We start from the raw sequence: 22194 nt of genomic DNA on the forward strand, positions 1-22194 counted from the left end.
GGTCTGGATGAAGCATGAAGCACAGGTTTCCTTCTCTCGTTACGGCAGGCTGGCTAACTCAGACCAACCGCTACTGGAAACTATAAACCCTAAGCGCGTGTTTTTTAATCTTAAAAGCATAAAAGAACTGATGAGACAGGAGGAAGCAGCAGGCCAAAAAACCTAAGAGGGTCCCGGAGAGGTAAGCAAAGCAGAGAGCTGCTTTTGCCCAAGTGCATCTGACAAATCCTGAAGAAGTGTTGCTGGGTGCCGGCAGCCTCTAACAACCTTTGAGATTCGGAGGACAGAAGTTAAAACTTGGGGTCTGCCCTAGTGGCACACGTAGAAGAGACACTCCAGAGGACTGCAGGGAGTTGTCTCGGCTCAGAGCAGGGCTGGGGGTGGAGGGAACTCGTCCCCAAAAGGCTGCAGCCCCAGGAAGCCTCTGGAGTTCGATTACAGGGGTTCCAAGCAAGCTGGCAGAAGTGCACACAAAAATCCTTGCGGGAAGAAGGCTTCTTTATCCTAGACCTCGGAAAACCTCCCCCAAAGAATATCTCAACAGCAATAAGCAGCAGAGAATCCACTTCAGGTCATTTATTCTCCAGCCCATTCCTCTAGCAAACCTTTAGTAAGTGCCCACATTTCCGAAGGCCTTGGTTCAGCAGGAGGGAGACCCATGAGAACACAGCACAATAGTGTCTGCCACGGAGGTGTCCCGGCGCAGTGACTCTTGTGAACTCATCAGGCAAAGGCCAGAAGACAGGGCAAGGGGCAGCCTTGGCAGAGGAACTGGGCAGACCAAAGCAGGAGGGATGAACACCTTGCCGACAGGCTTGGAGCATCGAAGCTCAGCATGGCTGGTGTCGGACGTGGAGATGGCTCAGCCAGAGCCACCTCGGGCTTGTGAGTGAGCACTGGGACGACGGGGCAATCAGGCATCGAGGAAAGCAGGGGAGGAGTAAAAGCCAGCAGGCCAAAGGGAACTTGCAAAGTCTGATCGTTGCTGCTGGGCCTGTTTGGAAGACATCCTTTTTTTTTTTTTTTTTTGGCACACGGGCTTAGTTGCTCCGTAGCACGTGGGATCTTCCTGGAGCTGGGATCGAACCCGTGACCTCTGCATTGTCAGGTGGATTCCCAACCACTGTGCCACCTAGGAAGCCCTGGAGGACATCCTTTTATGTAGCATGTCCTAAGCTGTATTCTGTGAGATATTAATGGAGTGGTTCTCAACCCTAGCTGGACATCAGAATGTCCTCGGGAGCTTTTTGAAAAGAATCCCAATTGTTTTAAGAATCATCAACAGATGCCAAAACTAGTGGGTCTGATGTGAAACGGGATATTTACATCGTCTCCCAGTATCTCTCATAAGACCTTAATTACGCAAAGTAGCAACAACGTGGCACAGGAGAAACCTGGATAAGCCCATCCTAACCAATGGGAGTCTCTTGCCTTCTAATATGATGATGGAGGACAACATCACTTCCGTGCTATTACTTCCAAAAGTGTAAAACCTGAATCTAATCATGAGGAAACATCAGACAACTGAGGGGCATTCTACACTGGCCCATGACCTTCAAAATGTCAAGGTCATGAAAAGCAGAGACAGCTAGGGAACCGTTCCAGATTGAAAGACACTAAAGAGACCTGAAAACTAAACATGATGCTGATCTGCACTAGAAAAATGTTCTGTTCTCTTGCTGTAGAGGTCATCAGTGGACAGTGATGAGATCTGAAGGAGACCTGCGTATTAGTTAATAGTTTTATATCCGTAATTTCCTGATTTTGAGAAATGTACCGTGGTTAAGAATGTCCTTGTTTCTAGGAAACGCTGACTGATGTATTCAGAGGTCAAGAGGCATCATGCATCATGGTTCAGAAGAAAATTTCTGAATATATGTGTGTGTATGTATATAGGTAGAATGATAAAGCAAATGTGGTAAAAATATATTTATGTAAGTCTGAAATTATATAAAAAGTTAACACCAATGCATGAACTCCACCCCAGTTGAATCAGAACCTCTGGCACAGCCAGACTTGAGACCCAGTGTGTAAATGTATTCCACTGTCAAGTAAGTTTGTGAAACACTGAATAAAAGAAGTTGCTGTTGCAGAACTTGGCAGAGCCTTTAATACTTTTAATACTTTAATCTGTATGGTGAATCTCTAAGGAGATGAATGTAATATTCCATTTCCTAAAGTTATTGAAGTTCCACTGCAGAGATCTGAGGAAACAATGTTTTAAGATCATTTACTATTTAAAGAGCAGTTTTCTGGAGCTGAAACTTCTCCATCTCGGAACCATAAAGGCTTCAGGTTAACCAGGATGACCACCCTGCAAAACGTGGGTCCCTACCTCCTGGCGGGAAGCCTCCCAGCCCATCAGCAGGGATGGTGCCAGCCCAAGAGCCCCACTTCACCTGGGACAGAAGAAGAAACACCTCTTGCTGGCTGACCTTCCTTTGAAGGGTCCTCAGCCAAGAACCCTGAGCCCTAACGTCGCTCCCCCCAAACCCGGCTCCCCTCTCCAACCATTCGTAAGGGGCTAAACGGTGTGGGTCCTTCAAAGTAATCCAATACTGCTGCATACCAATTCACAGTAATGATTTGATTAGGGTGAAAAATAATTCCTTGTGGGCCTTCTCTCTTGCTGATAGTTGGAATTGTGCTTGTAGAGGTCGACAGAAAGCAGCTAAGCCAAGGGGCGCTGCACAGACGGAACTGGTTGGGAGCTGCCCACCTAGAGTAGAAGGAACCTGCAGCAGCTCCGCTGGCTTCGAGGGACCGCTCAGCCCCAGGCTCCAGCAGGAGGATAAAGGCAACAGATGTTAGCCTCTCAGGCACATGGCATCTCTGCCCCTGTAACTGGTCTGTGTTTCTGTGTGGACCATGTCAGGGCTGAGGAGGGTGAATACCCTTCTCCAGCTTCCAAGCTGACACATCCTGTGATGGAGACTAGAGCCATACACCTGGTCAGTAGCACGGAATGGTGTCCATCCCGCAGGTGACCACCAGCAAGCAGCCTGCTGCCCAGGCCCCAGTGTCTGGCTCAGAAAGATGGTCCAGGCGCTAAGGAGTTCATTCACTCCTCCAGGCACCTGACATTTTAGCCCATGAGACATCCAGGTCCTTAGAAAGTTACACTGGCCCTCTGCCTGCACCGGCTCAGCCTCTCATCAAACTACCTTCCTTAGCTGGAACTCTGAGTGAGGCTGTTAAAGAGTGTCTGTGGCCAAAGTGTCACCGAGGACACCAACCTTTATGCTGCTCACTGTGCTCTCACAGAGCCGTATCCAGAGAAATGCCTTTTGAACGAGGGTTAGAAAATATCCTGTTCCCACCCGGAATGGCTACCCATCTCCACTGGAACATGGTAAGTGACATCTTTGATCCATTTCCCTTTGACTCCTGCTGCTAAAAGAAATGATTATTAAACGAAGACACAAGGGTTCCTTTCTGTTTTCCTCAAAAGCAGGAGGAGGAAAACAGCCGGGAGGCAGCTGTGGGCTCAGGGTAGAAGGAACAGCAAAGCATCACAGGCTTGGGCTAGTTCATGAAGTGGGCTGGTGGCGCCTGTGCAGTTTCCCAAGAGGTTTAACGCAAATATTTAGAAGATGAGCTGATAGGTGCTGCAGCACCTGGATCAGGGCCACAGGCACATACAGTACCATGTGTTCCCCACTCAGACACGAAGCTCCCTGCAGGCGGGGTGGTAACTTATCTGCCTCACTCCTCTCCCGTTCCCAGCGTGGTATCTGGAGGTGAGGACACCTTACTCGATGTTTAAATGAATGAACGTATGAAGGTCTGAGAGTCTGAAAAAGTGAACTGGCAGCAGAATTGCAAGAGACCTGCACTTATGAAACAAGCTTTAAGTGTTAAACTCTGGAAAGTCAATGCCAGAGAAAAGCCCACACCAGCTGGCTGCATAAACAGCTGCCTCACTCTGCTGGCAGTTAAGCTGGGATGGGAAAGTCATTTCAAATGAGTGTGAGTCACTCTGACTTATACAAGCCAAACTCCAGTCCCACTAGTGGGAAAGGGATCAACTATGGCCGCACGATGAATCTGCAAATCAGGGAGAAGATGGGGGTGGGGAAGGGTGGGCTGTAAAGCCAAGAAAGCAACACCTCCAACCAGAATTCACCATGTCCCCTCCCCACCAGATGGCCTCACCCTTTTGTTCTGCTCCCCACCCTGGCAAAGAGATCCCCATCACCCCCCTTTGTCTAAGCGAAAAACCTTGGAAATCTTCTCCTCTCCCAGCTGGTCCTCTAGTTTGATCTCAGAACCTGCCCTGTTTCTCCATCCCCACTGCCACTGTCTCAGCTTGACTCTATCACTGTCTCTTGCCTGGTCTCCAAACTAGCCTTGAATCTCACCCAGTCTCTTCTCCGTGTGGCAGCCAGGGGCTTCTCTCCTGATCTTACATCGTCTTGGCTCCCCATGGCCTCCAAAATACAGCCCAGGTACTGGAGGCCCTCCACATCCTGCCCTCCCCTCTCCCAGCCATACAAGGACTAGTTCTCATTCCCCAGATGCGCTCTTCCATGGCCCGGGCACACTCTGTCCTCCGCTTGGGCTGACTTGTCTGCCTGTCCATCCCCAGCTCAAGTTTCTCCTCCCTGAGAGGGTCTCAGATCCCCAGGCACCGTGAGCACCATCTCTGCCAGCCCACCAACCACACTGTCCTGTAACTGTTTGAGGGTGTCTCTCCTTTCTGCACTGCTTGCCCTTGAAGGCAAGATCCTCAATATCCTCGTGTCTCTATGGAGACAGCCCAGCACCAGGCACGACCATGGGTTATGGTCAACAGAATTTGAAAAATACTGGTATTGGGCGCATTATCCTATTTTACGTTGACAACTCTACAGGTAGTTATCCCTATTTTAAAGATGGAGCAACCGAGTCTTAGCTGAAGTCACTGCCCAAGGTGAAGTGACTAGAAAAAGGCATCACTGGGAATTGATCCACGCCTTTCTGCCAGCTATAAAACAGCAGGGCCAGGGAAGAGAGGCCAGAGTGGGCTCCAGGGAAAGTGGGTCCTAAAGGAGAGCCTGGGGAGTCAGAATCCCTGGGAGGAGAGGCAGGCTGGGGCTGTGGTCCAAGGGCTCCTACAGCCCAGCACCTGGGCGCGGAGGGGAGGCGATGGCAGGGCGGTGGGATGGTACTCACTTGCACTCTGCCTCTGCATCGGCCTTGGCAGTTGTATAGAGGCCACGCAGCTTTGTCCGGTAATAGGGAGAGACTGCAGAATAAACACAGGGAGAAAGATGCATGGGTGAGGGGCAGCCGGCAGCAATATGGTACTGCCTCCAGTCACAGAGTCAGATTCTGGGAGGCATAGAGGGGCCATGGACGGAGGGAGGGAGGAGCTTTACTGGCTCAGAAGTGGCCCCTGAGGCCGATACCTCCAGGTTCACATTTTCATATGGTACAGATGCCATCACGACATCTAGAAGAGGACTCTCTAACCTCTGCCAGAGCATGACACATGCAGAAAACAGAAAACAATTCTCAAAGCTGCGCAGAGTTGGAAAGCACCAGCCCGGGAGCCTGACCTCAGAGCACGTGCAGGGCACATGGGTAGGGAAGCTCCAGAAAATGCCAGCTAACTGGGGTGCTGTGTGCTCTAAGGGGTTTCCCGAGATGTAGCTTCACTGACTTTCCAGCCCTCAGAGTTGGGGGATTTTAAGGTTCCTTAGAGTGGCTAGGCAGTCTGTCTCCTGGGTCATCTTAGGTCACCCAGCCTAAGGGAAAACTGTCCCTCAGGCTTAGGGAGCAGTTCACTTTGGATTAGACAGACACATGCAAAAGTCCCCTGCGAAAATGATGACAGCCATGTTCCCAGTCTTGGCCCACATCCCCTCTCCCCCTCTTCTCTCCCGAGCCCAGCTGCTCACTCTTGTTCTCTGTCTGCATTCGTTCGTGGGTCTTCTGGATGTTCACTAAGTTGTGTTCACTCCTCGAACGCTCTTCCTGCAAGGACGAGGTCAATAGGACATGAGGGAGGCCCTTTATCCTGCTGTGGCAACTACCCCGCAGCCCAGGCTAGAGGCCCCATAAATATGACCCTCATTTTGTAAATCCATCTTCCAAATCCATAAGATCAAAGGGATTTTTTCCCCTGCCTAATGCAAAAGCAATACAAAAGGCATTAAAGTTAAATTATAAGTTATACATTTAATGACTCCTTTATCAAAAAAGACAAACTGATCCACAGATTCAATGCAATCCCCATCAAAATTCCAGCTGACTTCTCTGCAGAAATTGACAAACTGATCCTCAAATTTATATGGAAATTCAAGTGACCCAGAATAGCCAAAACAATCTTGAAAAAACAAAACAAAAATAACATTGGAGGACTCATGCTTCCCAATTTCAAAATTTCCTACAAAGCTGCAGTAATCAAATGGTGTGATCGTGCCACACAGGTCAAATGGAACAGAACTGAGAGTTGAGAAATTAACGCAGGTAGCCATGATCCACTGATCTGGGGAAGGGAGGTGGGTAAGGATGCTGACACAATTCTTCCCCACATCAGTGGTCCTGGGACCAGGGCTGTAAGTGAAGAGTAGCCGAGAGTAAAAGAATGAATAAATGGGTTATGCAATGATAGGAATTCAGTATTATATTAATACCTGAGAGAGGCTCAGAGCAAGAGAATAACACTCTTAACTCAGTTACACCAGATGCCCTAAAGGGTGGCACCGTGTGCCTGCCAAGAACCTGACAAAGTCAAATGGAAGCCTGAAAACCCTCTGAGAGACACTCTGGTTATATAGTATGATGATAAACTGGACAGACTGTTGATGACTGAATGGAATGCCAGTATCTTTTTTTCTTTATCTTTAAAATTTTATTATTTATCTATTTAGGTTTACCGAAAAATTATGCAGGTAGTAGCCAGAGTTCCCATATACCTGCTTTCCGCTGCACGGTTTCGCCTATTATTAATGTCTTGCATTAGTGTGGTACACTTGTTACAATTACTGAACCAATATTGATAACTATTATTAACTGAAGTCCATAGATTACATTAAGATTCACTTTTTGTGTTGTACATTCCATGGGTTTTGACAAATGCAAAATGTAACGTATCCACCATTATAACATCAAACAGAATAGTTTCACCTCCCTAAAAAACTCCATGCTCCCCGTATTCATCCCTCCCTCCCTCTAAGCCCTGCACAATCACTGTTCTTTTTATTCTCCCTATAGATTTGCCTCTTCCATACTGGCATACAGTTGGACTCATACAGTACAGAAAACCTTTCAGACTGGGATTTCACTTAGCAATGCGTATGCCAGAATCTTCTGACTTATTTTCCAGGTTACATGCCACTACAAAGGATGCCACTTGGAAAGGTATTTCCGGGAACTGCTCCCTACTGGGCCATCGGACTGTACGGCGGCTCCCAGCAGACTGATCCCTGTGTGACCACAAGCCTGGATGACGGGCTGCTCAGAAAGGTCCCTGGTTATCACGGACACACTACGGCAGCGCGTGCACGATACGCCACAGCATGCCTGCACAAATATACGCCACCCTGGTTTTGTGGATGAAAAGCAATTAAAAACAAGGGAAAAAATGGGTTTCTGACAGGATTAGAGCAGTGGGCACATGGTGGGTCCAAATTCCTCTGGGGAACCGTCCCATCCCCCGCTCCCCTAGACGAAGACGGTGTGGAGAGGCCGTACGATATACTCAGGCTAAATTACATCTAGGTGTGACTATCCCTCATCTACCCCTAGTATGGGGCACCCAACATTTTTGGGGTACAAAATACGTATCCTAACTGCTGTACCCAGGCCATTAGTGCACAACGGCAACAAACACACAGTGGAGTAAGCAATACTGGCCCATAGACAGGAAAAGACTTTAGGGGATATAGGTACTGTCGTGTTCATTGTGGGGCAAGCTGACTCATTTTCAGTGAGAAGCAGTATTCAGGGGGAAAGATTGCTGATTGGAGTAAACAAACAGAAGTGAGTTATCTCGTGGGGGGAAGGCAAGGGATGGGAATCAGCCTGGAAAGATGATGAGACTTTAGTGAAGTGGTTCAGGCCAACCCAACAGGCAACGTGGATAATTCTAGGACCCACCTGTTGTTGGGAAAGGGCTTGCACCTTGACCCACCAGGGCTTCTTGCCTACTTTAATACAGGTAATACTGTAATAGGCAGCCATGAGCAGCGGCCCTCTGTCCTAGCTGCTGAGCTCCAAGGGGCACACACGTGGGAATTTTACGGACCACTAAACCTATGGAAGCCCTTAAGGTGCATCTGCAATTTACATCAACGCACCATGACTACCCCTGACCCAAGAATAGATCAAAATAAGACATATCCTGAAGTCCAGTTAGCAGAGATAGGACTTGTACTCTGAATACCATCTGTGTCCTCCCCACAGGAGGGAGGTGGACTCTGTTATACAACGTTACACAATGGAAACCAGTCTCAGTATGAGCCTGAGCTGAGACAGTGACTGGCTTTATCCCCAGCAGACTTGGAAGCCAGAAATAACTGAATCATGGCCAACTGTAATAAATAAAACTGTAATGTCCATAATAAAATCTGGTAAATGGGCAGGGCCAATTCTGTTGCAAAAGCATAACAAATAACTCTGTAATTCTTACTGATTTGTTCCATAATGAAACGGAATTTTACCATGACCATACTTCAGTATGGTGTAACACAGTGGCATTTTTGGTAAGATTCAACTACCATATGTAAGTGAGTCACAGGATAATCCTGATGTTGATGACCAAATGTACTGAGAGACTGAGTCAAAGTCTTCTGAGAATGTAATGCTGATGGAAGATGACTGGCCTAAGGAAGAACTGGATTTAACTCACCATCAGCTAATTTCTATGCTCAACAGTTTCGCGTTTATCGTAAGGTACAGATGGTGGTAGATGAAGGAGGAAAACAGGCAAGCCAATTAGTACAAAAATATGAAAGTGTCTGTAATGGCTCTATAGGACAGATTAGTTGTTTCTTTAAGTCTATCCCTACCCTACAAAGATTCCTGCAAATGTGAGGCCTAGTCATCCTGATACTATTATATAAATGCTATACTAAATGTAAATGCTCAAATGACTGCTTTGCTGTAACACAGCCTAGGCCAAGGGCCAAGGGGGGAGGCCAGTGCAATTAAAGATTAATTCAGCAGGCCTGGGTTTTCAAATGCTGCACATTCCAAAGAAGGGTTGGCCATGGACCAGCTCTTGGGAGATAACCTCTAAACACCTTTGGAATATCTTGCCTGATAAGAGTGTCTCTGTTTACCTGGGGTAAGGAAGTGGAGGCATAAGGAGAGTGACTGCTATTGGGCACGGGGCATTTTGTCAGGTGATGAAAATGTTCTGAGGTGGACCCTGGTGATGGCTGCACAACTCTTTGAATACTGGATTCAAACTGGACTGTACACCTTAAATGGGTGAATTGTATGGTATGTGAATTATATCTCAATATAGCTGTTACTAAACAAAAAAGAATTAAGAAATCCTGCACATGATAGAAAATCCAACAGGAATGGTAGTCATACCCTACATTCTCCTCCTCCCCTCACCTTCATTACAGCATCGTGGTTCCTGCATGTCCAATCTCTTTGAACACAACCACCCCCGCCCCCTCCACAGCTCAGCATCACAGCCCACATTCCCCTCTAGCAGTGGACGGCTGTGGCTTTTTACCTGAGTTTGCTTGATCAGCTGATGGAGCTCTGTGAGCAGCTCTGCAATGCGGGAATCAGCAGACACGAGGGCCATGGTATGGTATACAGGGGGCGCCTGGGGTGGAGGGGGAGGAGAACAGAGCCTTTGTTAGTGGCTGCTGTGGGTTAAACCATTCTCCTGAAAGATATGCTGAAGTCCTAACCTCTGGTACCTGTGAATGTGATCTTATCTGGAAACAGGGTCTTTGCAGATGTAATTAAGATGTATGTTAAGATGAAGGCATACTGGAGTAGGGTGGGCCTTAATCCAATATGACTGGTGTCCTCGTAAGAGAAGAATCAGAAACAAACATACAGAGAATGCCAGCTGGAGAGACAGACACACAGAGGGGAAAAAACAGCCATGTGACAGATGCAGAGAGAGAGCGCAGTTATGCAACTGCAAGGCAAGGAATGTCTAGAATTGCTGGCAACCACTACAAGCTGGGAGAGAGGCACAAAACATACTGTCTTTCTGAGCACCCAAGAAGGAACCCATCCTTGATTCTGGAACTAATACAGCTCCTTGACTTTGGAATTCTAGCCTTCGGAACTGTGAGAATACATTTCTTGTTTTAAGTCACAAAGTTTATGGTCATTTGTTATGGCAGCCCTAGGAAACTGATACAGTGGCAAGTTGTCTTGGAATTCTTCTCTAATGCAATGTACTCAATATGTTCAACCAAGTCAGGAGTACTTACTAAGTACCTTGATTCAAGCATTCTGGTTTCCTTTTTTTTTTTAATCTGTAAAATGAGGATTCAAATAAGATTTTATATGAAGACACTCCCCAAGTCATAAAGCATTGTTACTTTTTTTTACTGTAGAGGGAAGAGAAATTAACTACTAAAAATACATGACTTAAGGTAAAATGAATGTATTCTGATGAAAATAAAATGCAACAGTAGGTAATTAGAAAAAGAATAAAAGACAATAAAAGGTAATTTTAAAAGTAAGCTACTGTATAGCCAAGATATGGAAACAACCTAAATGTCCATCAACAGATGAATGGATAAAGAAGATGTGGTACATATTCACAATGGAATACTACTCAGCTATAAAAAAGAACAAAATAATACCATTTGCAGTAACATGGATGCAACTGGAGATTATAATACTATGTGAGGTAAGTCAGAAAGAGAAAGAGAAATATCATATGATGTCACATATGTGGAATTTAAAATATGACACAAATGAACCTGTCTATGAAACAGAAACAGAATCATGGACCTAGAGAACAGACTGGTCGTTGCTGAGGGGGTTGGGGGAGGGGTAGAGTGGGAGGTTGGGGTTAGCGGAGGTAAGTTTTTATATATAGAATGGATAAATAACATAGTCCTACTGTATAGCACAGAGAACTATATTCAACATCCTATGATAAACCATAATGGAAAAGAATATTAAAAAAAAGAATGTATATATATATATATATATATATATAACTGAATCACTTCGCTGTACAGCACTAATTAATACAACACTGTAAATCAACTACACCAATAAAAATTAAAAAAAAAAGCTATTATAACTAGGTAAAAATGGACATACACCTAAAGATAAAAGTAAATTGGAAAAAAAGAATATTTTTTTTGGATGCTGAAATTTTACATGTTGCCCCCACCTTCTTAGAAAGGTTGTTCAATTAATACATCTCCATATCCACAAAGATCAGATTCACACTGCATCTCCCCCACCCCCCCCAGCAATGAATTGTGAACTCTATGTATTTAAATATTCATATCTTCTTAAAATCTCTGCTTTCGTTTATTAAAAAAGTAACATACAAACCAGGAATAGAGGGGAACTTCCTCTACCTCATAAAGGGCATCTATGAAAACCCACCGATAATATCATACTTATTGGTGAGAGACTGAAAGCTTTCCCCTCTAAGATCAGGAACAAGTCAACATTGTTCTGGAGGTTCTAGTTAGGGCAATAAAATGAAATACAAGAATCAAGATTAGAAAGAGAGAAGTAAAACTCTCTTTCTGCAGATGACATGACCTTGTATACAGAAAATCCTGAGAAACCTACTAAACAACTATTAGAGCTAATAAAGATGATTAGAGGACAGAAGATCAACAGACAAAAATCAATTGCATTTCTATACAGTAGCAATGAACAATCCAAAAATGAAATTAAGAAAACAACTGCATTTACAATAGCATCAAAAAGAATAAAATACTTAGGAATAAATTTAATAAGAGAAGTGTACAATTTTTCCACTGAAAACTACAAAACATTGTTTAAAAAAATTAAGACGATCTAACTAAACAGACATCCCATATTCATAGATCAGAAGACTTAATATTGTTAAAATAGCATTACTCCCCAAGTTGATCTCCAGTTTCAATGAAAGCCCTATCAAAATCCCAGCTGGCTTCTTTGCAGAAATTAAGAAGCTCATCCTAAAATTTACATAAAAATTCAAGGGATCCAGAATAGCCAAAATAATCTTGAAAAAGTTTTGGCAATTACAAAACATATTACAAAGCTACAGTAATCCAGATGGTGTGGTACTGGCATAAGGGTAGACATAAAGATTAATGGAACAGAATCAAGAGACCATAAGTAAACCCTTATATCCATGGTCAACTGATTTTCCACAAGGTTACCAAGCCAACTTAATAGGGAAAGAATAGTCTTTTTTGATAAATGGTGCAAGGACAATTTGATGTCCAAATGTAAAAGAGTGAATTTGGGCTCCTACTTCAGACTATACACAAAAATGATCAGAATAGACAGTTCTCCGAAGAAGATATACAAGTGGCCAACAAGCACATGAAAAGATGCTCAATATCATTAGCCATCAAGGAAATGCAAATCAAAACCACAAGAGACACCATTTCACATTCACTAGGATAGCTACAATGAAAACGAGACATAATAACAAGTGTTGGTGAGGATGTGGAGAAATTACAATAAATGGGTAAAGTGTGGTATTATCCATACAACAGACTATATTATTACAATAAAAAGGAATAAAGTACTGATACATGCTACAACACGGACAAACCTTGAAAACATTATGCTAAGTGAAAGAAGCCAGACACAGCAAACCTCATATTTAATTCCATTTATATGAAATACCCAGAATAGGAAATCCACAGAAAGCCGTTGGGGAGGGTGTGGGGGGGTGTTGAGGGAGGAAGGGGAGTGACTGTTGATGAGTATGGAGCTTTTTTTTTTTGGTTTTATAGATTTACTTTCAAAGGGCAAAAACACTTAAGACAATTTAAATACAAGTCTAAACAGAATTACTCTGTCAAAGCCAGCAATGATGCAGAAATGCGGTCTCACTTCCGGACACTCACCAGCATCTTCTGAGTCCTCAGTGAAGAAAAGGGGTCTGATATTTTACTCATATACATCCTTCTTGTCTGCAATGTAATCTACAATTTCCTGTGGGCACATCAACTTCTCCGCATCTGTATCAGGAATTTCAAACCCAAATTCGTTTTCCATGGCCATGATAATTTCCACTTGGTCCAAACTGTCTAAGCCCAGGTCTTTCATAAAATGGGAATTTACTGAGAGCTTTTCTGGGTCAATCTTGTCATAGAGTTTCAAGACGTAAAGAACACGGTCCTTGATTCCCTCTAATGTCAAAGGGGGCGCATCACTATATTGGCGGCAGAGCTGTGTAATTCCACCTGGAACCTACGCGAGCACCGAGGCCAGCTGCGGAGCCCCAGGTCTCATCTGGGTCCCCGCGGGGAACAGGGTGGTGCTGAGCGGCCGGGCCGCTGCCAGCGTGGGGAGCCTGGGCAGCAGCGTGAAGGCCGCGGGCAGTCGGCAGACACACACGCAAAGGACACGAGCCGCCATGGCTACGCTGACCCCAAGTATGGAGCTTTTTGGCTAGGTGGTGAAAATGTTCTAATTGATTGTAGTGATGACTGTATAACTCTGAATATACTAAAAACCACGGAATTGTACATTTTAAATACATGTACATCTCCATCCCTCCCAGCCCTAGGCAAACACCAATCTACTTTGTCTCTATAGATTTGCCTATTCTGCACTTCATTTCCTTTTACTGTTAAATAATGTTTCATGTTGGCATGTAGCACATTTTGTGTATCAGGTGATGAATTTGTTGTGTTGTGTTCACCTTTTGGCTACTATGAACAATGCTGCTGTGAATACTCACAGATGTGTTTTCACTTCCTGGGTATACACCTAGGAGTGCAACTGCTCGATCATATGGTAACTCTATGTTTAACCTTCTGAGAACTGTTAGACTGTTTCCAAAGTGGGTGTACCATTTTATATTCCCATCAGCAATGTATGAGGCTTCCAATATCTCTGTATCTGCACCAACATGTGATATCGTCTGTCTTTTTGATTTTAGCCATCCTAGTGGGTGTGAAATGGTAACTGGTAGTGGTTTTGATTTGCATTTCCTTGATGGCTAATGATGCTGAACATCATTTCATGTGTTTAACAGCCATCTCTGTGTCTTCTTTGGAGAACTGCCCTTTGCCCATTTTTATTGGTTTTTAACAAAATGATTACTGAATTGTGTCCTCTGAAGCACATGTTCTTAATTTTTACAAAGTTCAACTTATTTTCATTTGAATGCTTGTGACACACCTTTTTTTCCTCACGTGTGCAACACTATTTTTACCACAAGCTTTATATAATGCATTTTAATAGAGAACATGTCCCTTAAGAAAAAGTCTAATTGCATTCATTAGGACCACACAAAATCAGGCATCTAGAGTTTAAGAGATTCCAAGTGGATAAATTTGAGACTGCTCAGCATATGTACCATTGCTAAAGTCTCAGGAACTGATGACGTTAGGGATGATCTACTGCGCGAGCAGAGAGGAAGAGGGAAAGAGCCCCACTGAGCCACAACCAAGGTGAAGGTGTGGACCAAAGATGAGTCCAGTGGGCAGATCCCTGGAAGGAACAGATCAGCATGGAAAAGGGTTGGTTGTTCTCTCCTGCCACATAAAGCAGAATCCTGGTTGGAACCACCTGCCTTCTACATGCTTACACCTGTGCAGATTAAAACCAGGGGAAGCCCCTCAACTGGCCAGGTGGGTTTTACTTTACACAAACATTGACAGCAAGCACGCCCGCTCTGCTGCCAGGTAAATCAGTTACCTTCCCTGATGATTCTGACACTTCAAACCTCTCTCCTCAATATCTTTGCTCTTGCCCTCAGACTCAGATCTGGGTCCCCTTAACTGATGTCCGAGGTTCCTAGTTTGCTCAGAAGACAAGCCAGAGACCTTGTTCCCATCATCAAAACCATGAGCTCTGTACAGCAGCACCTGTTCCTTCTGCCTTCCCCTCAAGAGGCTCGACCGTCCCTTCACTTACTGAAGACCAACCCCTCCCTCATCTGTGCTCCAAACCCTGTCTCCTCGTAGGCCATCTGATACTCCTTTCCTATGCTTTATGAGCAAACAAGCATACTTTGGGAGCACCCATCTTAAAAATAAGAGCTTCTGAACCCCATGCTCACTTCAACTACCCACCCATCTCTGTTCATTCACAGCAAAATTAAAGCTGTCCAAGCATGTGCCTCTACTTCCTCACTCCCATTTTACTTTTTTTTTTAATTTTTAAATTTTTATTTTTTACAATAAACTGCATATATTTAGAGTGTACAATTTGGTATCCTAGTCTCCCAGTTCATCCCCCCCCAACCTTCCTGCTTTCCCCACTTGGTGTCTGTATGTTTGTTCTCTACATCTGGGTCTCTATTTCTGCCTTGTAAACCAGTTGATCTGTACCATTTTTCTATAGTCCACATATATGTGTTAATATAATATATTTGTTTTTCTCTTTCTGACTCACTTCACTCTGTATGACAGTCTCTAGGTCCATCCATGTCTCTAAACATGTCCCAGTTTCATTGCTCTTTACAGCTGAGTAATATTCCATTATATGTATGTACCACATCTTCTTTATCCATTCATCTGTTGATGGACATTTAGGTTGCTTCCATGTCCTGGCTATTGTAAACAGTGCTGCAGTGAACATTGGAGTGCATGTGTCTTTTTTAATTATGGTGTTCTCTGGGTATATGCCCAGCAGTGGGATTGCTGGGTCATATGGTAGTTCTATTTTCAGTTTTGCAAGGAACCTCCATACTGTTCTCCATAGTGGCTGTAACAAGTTACATTCCCACCAGCAATGCAAGAGCATTCCCTTTTCTCTACACCCTCTCCAGCATTTACTGTTTGTGGATTTTCTGATGATGCCCATTCTAACTGGTGTGAGGTGATACCTCATTGTAGTTTTGATTAGCATTTCTCTAATAATGAGTGATGTTGAGCAGCTTTTCACGTGCCTCTTGGCCATCTGTATGTCTTCTTTGGAGAAATGCCTATTTAGGTCTTCTGCCCATTTTTTGATTGGGTTGTTTCCCATTTTACTTTTTAACCCACTTCCAACTAACTTTCGTCTTCACCAGTCCAGCAAAAACTCTCTTGAGAGAATGAATAACTTCCTACAGGTCACAGCATTACCACCTTTTCTGCTTTATCCAACCTGACCTGTCAGCATCCTGGCACAGGTGCCCACTCCCTCCTCCTCTGGCTTCAGGGCCTCCCCCAAACCACATGGTTCGCCCACACCTCACTCCAGCTCCTCCAAGGTCTCCTGGGCTGACCCCCTCCTACCCGACCTCTAAATGGTGGTGCTCCTTCAGGCTCGGGCCTGGCCGCCGTCCCAACACATTCCTAGGTAACCCCCTTCCCCTGCCACCGTCTGTGCAATGGTATCTTCAAATCAATCTCCCTCAAAGCACGAAAGTTTACATGAGAGGGTAACTGACAATACCAAATGCCACAGAAAAGGACTGTCACCTGAATCTGGCAGGATGTTACTGAGGACCTCAAGGAAAACACTTTCAGTGGGAGAGACGAGCCACAATGCAGGAAGCGTGTGGTAGCAAATGAAGATAACAGTTTCCTGCAAGCAGGGCTCTGACCCAGAGACAGGGGTGGAGGCTTGAGGGGCAGCAGAGCAGACGGAGGGTTTACAGGTGGAGGAAACATAAGCCTGTTGGCTGAGGGGCGGCAGCACGTGGAGAACAAGTCCAAAGACGGAGAACGGGGCTGCATCTGAAGAGGCAGGACGGTGGAGGGGTGGATCCAGCCCTGAGACACATCCAGTGTCATCTGTCATTATTTGCTGACATTCATCCTGGCCTGTCTTATCTACACGCACTCAAACACAGACCAGACGTCCTATTGCATTCCACCCCACCCTCCGCACAGGCTGGATGCCACACCCTTTCCCTCTTTGCCAAGGATACAACCATTACATTTTTTTTTCAACAACCAGCTCAAAACTGGTCTTGTCTGACTAACCCTAAATAAGCCTAACTTTTCTCTCGTTTGACTTTTCCTGGGACCTACCTAGACCCATAAACTGGCTTTCCAGCCAGTGGATGTAGGTAGATCTTTTCTTCCCCAACCAGCCTGGAAGCTTCTAAGGCAAGAACAGTCATCTCTGCTGTCATCAACACCCCCCTTTCATCAATAACCCCACTGATAAGTAGCGTCGGGAACTTGGCAGGAAGTTTATACTTTTTACTCCTTCACACACCACCTCTCTCCTGCCCTGGCCCCCCTCCCCGAAGTTAGGTCCATTCTGAATTTCCCATAACAACTATTCATGTTGGCTGGACATTTCCACTAGAGGAGACCCCAAATCACTCTGCCCAGCATAGACACTCCTTATGTGATTCCACTTCTGTATGCTAGAAATGTTCCATAGCAAAAAAAAATGTGTTGTCACTGTATCCAGAAAATATTCTAAAATTAGATAATGATAATGGTTGCACAACTCTGAATATACTTTAAAAATGCAATAAATGATACATTTTAAATGTATAATTAGTGATGTAAATGTATAATGATCTAAATGTATAATGGGTGAGTTGTATGGTAGGTGAATTATATCTCAGTAAAACTGTTAAAAAAAAAATCAGTATGTCTGAAACGAAGCTCATCCCCTCCCTACTCACCCCACCCCTAAACTCCTACGCGGTAGCACGCTCCTTCTCTGTTGATGCTACCCTAACCCATTCAGCCACCTATGCTGGAACCCGAGTTATTTTCAACTCCCACTTCTTCCTCAATCCCCACGTCCAACCACTCCGGTTGACTTACTGCCCTAGTATTTCAGGACTCCGTCCACTGCTTTTTAGTCCTTCACTCGTTGGTTCAGGCTGTATCAGGTCGGTCTCACCGTAACTTATACAGCAGCCTCCTAGCTGGTCTTCCTCCCCGCTTTCTCTTCTCCCTCAAATCCACACTCCGCACAGCCCTAGGACCACCCATTTAAGAGACAAGTGTGGCCATATTGTTTCCCTACCAAAAGCTTTCCACCACACCCACCCCCGCCTCCAGGAAAAGTCAAGCCCTTAATACAGGACACAAGGTCTCCACAAAGAGGTTTCCGTCCTCGTGGCTCCCCCGACCCCAACACCTCCCAGCCCCGTCTGCCCCACATTTTACATTCCAGCAATACTGAACTTTTCCACCCGTGATCGGGCACCATGTAACTTCTTATGCCCGTGCCCTGTGTGCGTGCTGCCCCCTCTATCTGGGATGTTCTTCTTGCAAGCAGATCACCCCTAATTCTCTAAGACCTGGCTTACTACCACGTCACCCCCTCTTCTAATCATAGAAACCCCCAGTCTCCTTGGCTGGGTGAAGTTTCTGCGTCCCTGTTAAACCTTGTGCATCTCTCTACCACTGTGCCTAGCAAACCATATTACGATTCTGTGTGTGTGTGTGTATTTGTCCCCTCCCCTAGCGTGTCCAGTCTCTGAGAAGGGGGATCACTTTACCCTCGGTACCTAGCACAGGGCTAGCACAATACCCGCCCTCCTCACTTCTACTGCCATTTAATCTTTAACCCATTGCAGTCCAGCTCTCCCTCAATGTCCATGATCTCCTGCCAGCTCCTGGAACTTTCCACTGCACTGAGTACCTGACCACACACTGCTCCTCAAAGCTCTGTTCTCTGGGTTTCCAGGCCTCCAGTCTCCCCTATTTTTCTGTTGCTCTCCTCCTCCACCTAGGTGGAAGGTCACCCCAGATCCTCTTCTCATTCTCTAAGCACTCCCCAAGCACTCTCACCAGCTTCGACCCCCCATATTCTGAAACTTCCACATCGATATCAACAACCCTGACTTCTCTCCAAGGCTCCCAGCTCAGACTTACCGCTGCCGCCTGAACAACCCAACCGTGATGTCCCTCAGACACATCACGCTTTCTACCCTGCATGGCTCTGCCTTCCAGACGTGGGTTAACGGTGCCCATCACTGTCTGGCCAGTTTCCTAAGCTGGAAATCTTGGGGTTTCCTCCTCTCATCTCCAAACCCATGCCCTTGATCAATATCCATTCAAATTCTATTGATTTTGCCTCAGAAATCTCTCTCCAATCCAGACTCCTCTCTTCCATCACATATGTCCCACTGCCTTAGTTTAGGCTCTCACCACATTATTGCAATAGCATCTGTCTCTTTGTGTCACTGTGGCTAGACACAAAGTCTGTTCCTTGGTGGGGGGGGAGGGGGAACCTTTAATTAGAAAACATATGCACACAGTAAAAAAAAAAAAAAAATTCAAACAAAAGAGATACAATGAAATCTCCCACCCCTTGAGGCAACCACTGTTGTTTCTTGGGTATTTCTCCAGAGAAATCCCATGTATATGCAAGAAAACAAGAGTGTTATATTATAAAACAGTTTGCAGTTAGTAGATGCAGAGATAGACACATGAAATCGATGTGAAACTTTCAGCAAACCAAAGTGAAAAGGTTGACCCACTTGGTCTGGGGGGGAAGGGGTAGGTCAAATACCAAGCCAGGCAGGGCCTAATCCTGCAACGGGAAGGCAGCGGTGGGGAAAAGGGCCCTGTTTTTGACAAGAGACCTGTCGGGATGCCCTCACGTAGAAACGCTGCCTTGTGACTTTTAAAATGCTCTCATCTCACCTCATTTCTGTTCGATGTGAAGTACTGGGTTGGCTAAAAAAGACCTTATGGAAAAACCCTAACGAACTTTTTGGCCAACCCAGTAATTCTGAAGTAATGAGATGAGTGCCAGGATTCTGGAGGATCACTTGCCTGCTGGGTAGTGCCCTGCCCAGGAGAACCTCATTTTATGATTTTATTACACAATGAACTACTGCCCTCTCTGGAGGCAGTCGGTAGTGAGCCTTCCGAATGGACCACCCAGCTGTTTCCACTCCCTTGATGCCCCTCCCCTGGGACTTGACTGACCAAGGGCAGCAAGTTCTTCCTGCTCTAGTGCCCTCTCTTCCCTGGGGCTCTCCTTAACCATGCAGGCAGGCAGAAACTCCCCTGGCTCTCCAGAGTACTCTGGTCACACCTCTATTTTTATTTTTTCCTAATTTAGGTGAAAAAAAAAAAGTCAACAACATTGAAGAATATCTTGAGGCAGATCCCAGCAACCTACGATGATTTTCATTTTGTATGCCACCTTATGTATATGTAATATACAGATCATCCTTGACTTACCATGGAATTACGTTCTGATAAACCCACAAGTTGAAAATATCGTAAGTCGAAGATGCACTTAATACACCTAACCCACTTAACATCACAGCTTAGCGTCACCTACCTTAGACGTGCTCAGAACACTTACATTAGCCTACAGTTGGCCAAGACTGTCTAACCCAAGGTCTATTTATAATAAAGTGACTATCTTGTCTAATTTATTTATTTAATACTTTTTATTTACTTTCTAAAAATCAATTTATTTATTCATATTATTGCTGCACATGGACTTCTTCTAGTTGCAGTGAGCAGGGGTTACTCTTCGTTGTGGTGTGCAGGCTCCTCATTGCCGTGGCTTCTCCTGTTGCAGAGCACGGGCTCTAGGCGCATGGGCTTCAGTAGTTGAGGCACATGGGCTCAATAGTTGTGGCTCACGGGCTCTAAAGCGCAGGTTCAATAGTTATGGCGCACGGGCTTAATTGCTCCGTGGCATGTAAGATCTTCCTGCAGCAGGGATCGAACCCGTGTCCCCTGCATTGGCAGGCTGATTCTTAACCACTGCACTACCTAGGAAGCCTTATTTACTTTTTTTTGCCACAATGCACGGCATGTGGGATCTTAGTTCTCCAACCAGGGATGAAATCCACGTCCCCTGCATTGGAAGCGCGGAGTTTTAACCACTGGACTGCCAGGGAAGTCCCCTCGTGTAATTTATTGAACACTGCACTGAAAGTGAAAAGCAGAATGGCTGCCTAGGTACAGAATGGTTGTAGATGTTGGTTCAGCCATCAGGGCAATGAACCAACAGGCGTATTTTAGGAGTGTTCCAAGGAGAGGAATGGGGACAGAACAGCTGTAAGTTCTCACCCTGGGAGAGTTCTTTAACCTTTCTGCGTCTCTATAAAAACCAGAGCACCCACTTGAGGACTAACCACACAAGTAAGGTGCTAGGCAGTGCCTGACACAGAGCACGTACTTAGTAGATAAACTGCCTGTGGGTCAGGGCACTGCCAGGAAAAAAGACAGGGACTGTGTTAAGCTGAACAAAGCAGTCAAAGGCACAAGGAACAGAAAACGCTGACGCGTCCCAAGCCTGGGGAAGCAATCGCTGCCCCCACCATGTAAGGGCCCTCTCCTGCTTGAACTCTGCCTGCTGGGTAGCGCCCTGCCCAGGAGAACCACCTCATTTTATGATTTCACAATAAACTACTGTTATCTCCGGATCCAGTCAGTTGTGAACTTGGATTTCCCCAGAAAACGGACTTTCAGTAGAGGCAAAGGTTTCTGTGGCTCTCCACTCTGAGAACACTAAGCCTGCTGGTGCAAAGCAAGTGCGAACGTGGACTCAGGACCACACCTAACTGAAAGTCCAGGCAGCTCCCAGCTGGGAGGAAACCGAATGTTCAGCCCAAGCCGCCCATCATCTCAGTCCCAGCTGATCTCAGCATTAGTCTCAAACCAAGAAGAGTTTACACAATTCCTGTGAGGTTTCAGAATTCTTATGAATTCTGAAGCAATGCCCAGTATCCTAAACCTTCTGGGTCCTAGAACCCTCTTTTTTCCACTGAATTAGAATGCCACACTTTCTATTTCTACCCACAAGGGGAAGAACTGTTCTGATATTTTCCACTACAGACTAGTTATGCCTATTTCGGAATTTCATAGAAACATAATCATGACGTCCATATTCTTTAGTGTCTAGATTCTTTCACTTAATGTGTTTTGAGACTCGTCTGTGTTGCTGTGTGTATCAGGAGTTTCTTTCAATTGCTGAGGTGCATCTATCGTATGAACAAACTGTTTTGTTTAACCTGTTCTCTCTGAATAGTGTCTATTTCCATTTTTGGCCATTATGAATAAAACTGCTACGAGCAGTCACATGTGAATCTTTTTAAAGACACATTCATTTTTCTGAAGTAAATATTTAGGTCTGGTAATGGCACTCTAATTTTCCTTTGGGGAACCATCCCTCACCTTGGCTCCAAGGCTGGGTATACCACCT

General features: G+C 45.2%; 1 protein-coding gene and 1 pseudogene across 2 annotated transcripts in view; both read right to left on the reverse strand.

Moving 5' to 3' along the window:
- SGF29 (SAGA complex associated factor 29) overlaps positions 1-22194 on the reverse strand; it is a 29434-nt gene that overhangs the window by 2927 nt on the left and 4313 nt on the right. For both annotated transcript variants that reach the window (XM_057749991.1, XM_057749990.1), the window contains exons 2-4: positions 9677-9772; positions 5883-5958; positions 5155-5227 (exon numbers count right to left, since the gene is read on the reverse strand). In XM_057749991.1, coding sequence (XP_057605974.1) covers positions 5155-5227; positions 5883-5958; positions 9677-9751 — 224 coding nt within the window. In that variant the 5' untranslated portion in view covers positions 9752-9772. The remainder of the gene's footprint in view (positions 1-5154; positions 5228-5882; positions 5959-9676; positions 9773-22194) is intronic.
- On the reverse strand, positions 12893-13524 carry LOC130861281 (acyl carrier protein, mitochondrial-like; annotated as a pseudogene).

Source organism: Hippopotamus amphibius, chromosome 9, assembly GCF_030028045.1.
Source record: "Hippopotamus amphibius kiboko isolate mHipAmp2 chromosome 9, mHipAmp2.hap2, whole genome shotgun sequence".
Classification (NCBI taxonomy): Eukaryota; Metazoa; Chordata; class Mammalia; order Artiodactyla; family Hippopotamidae; genus Hippopotamus; species Hippopotamus amphibius.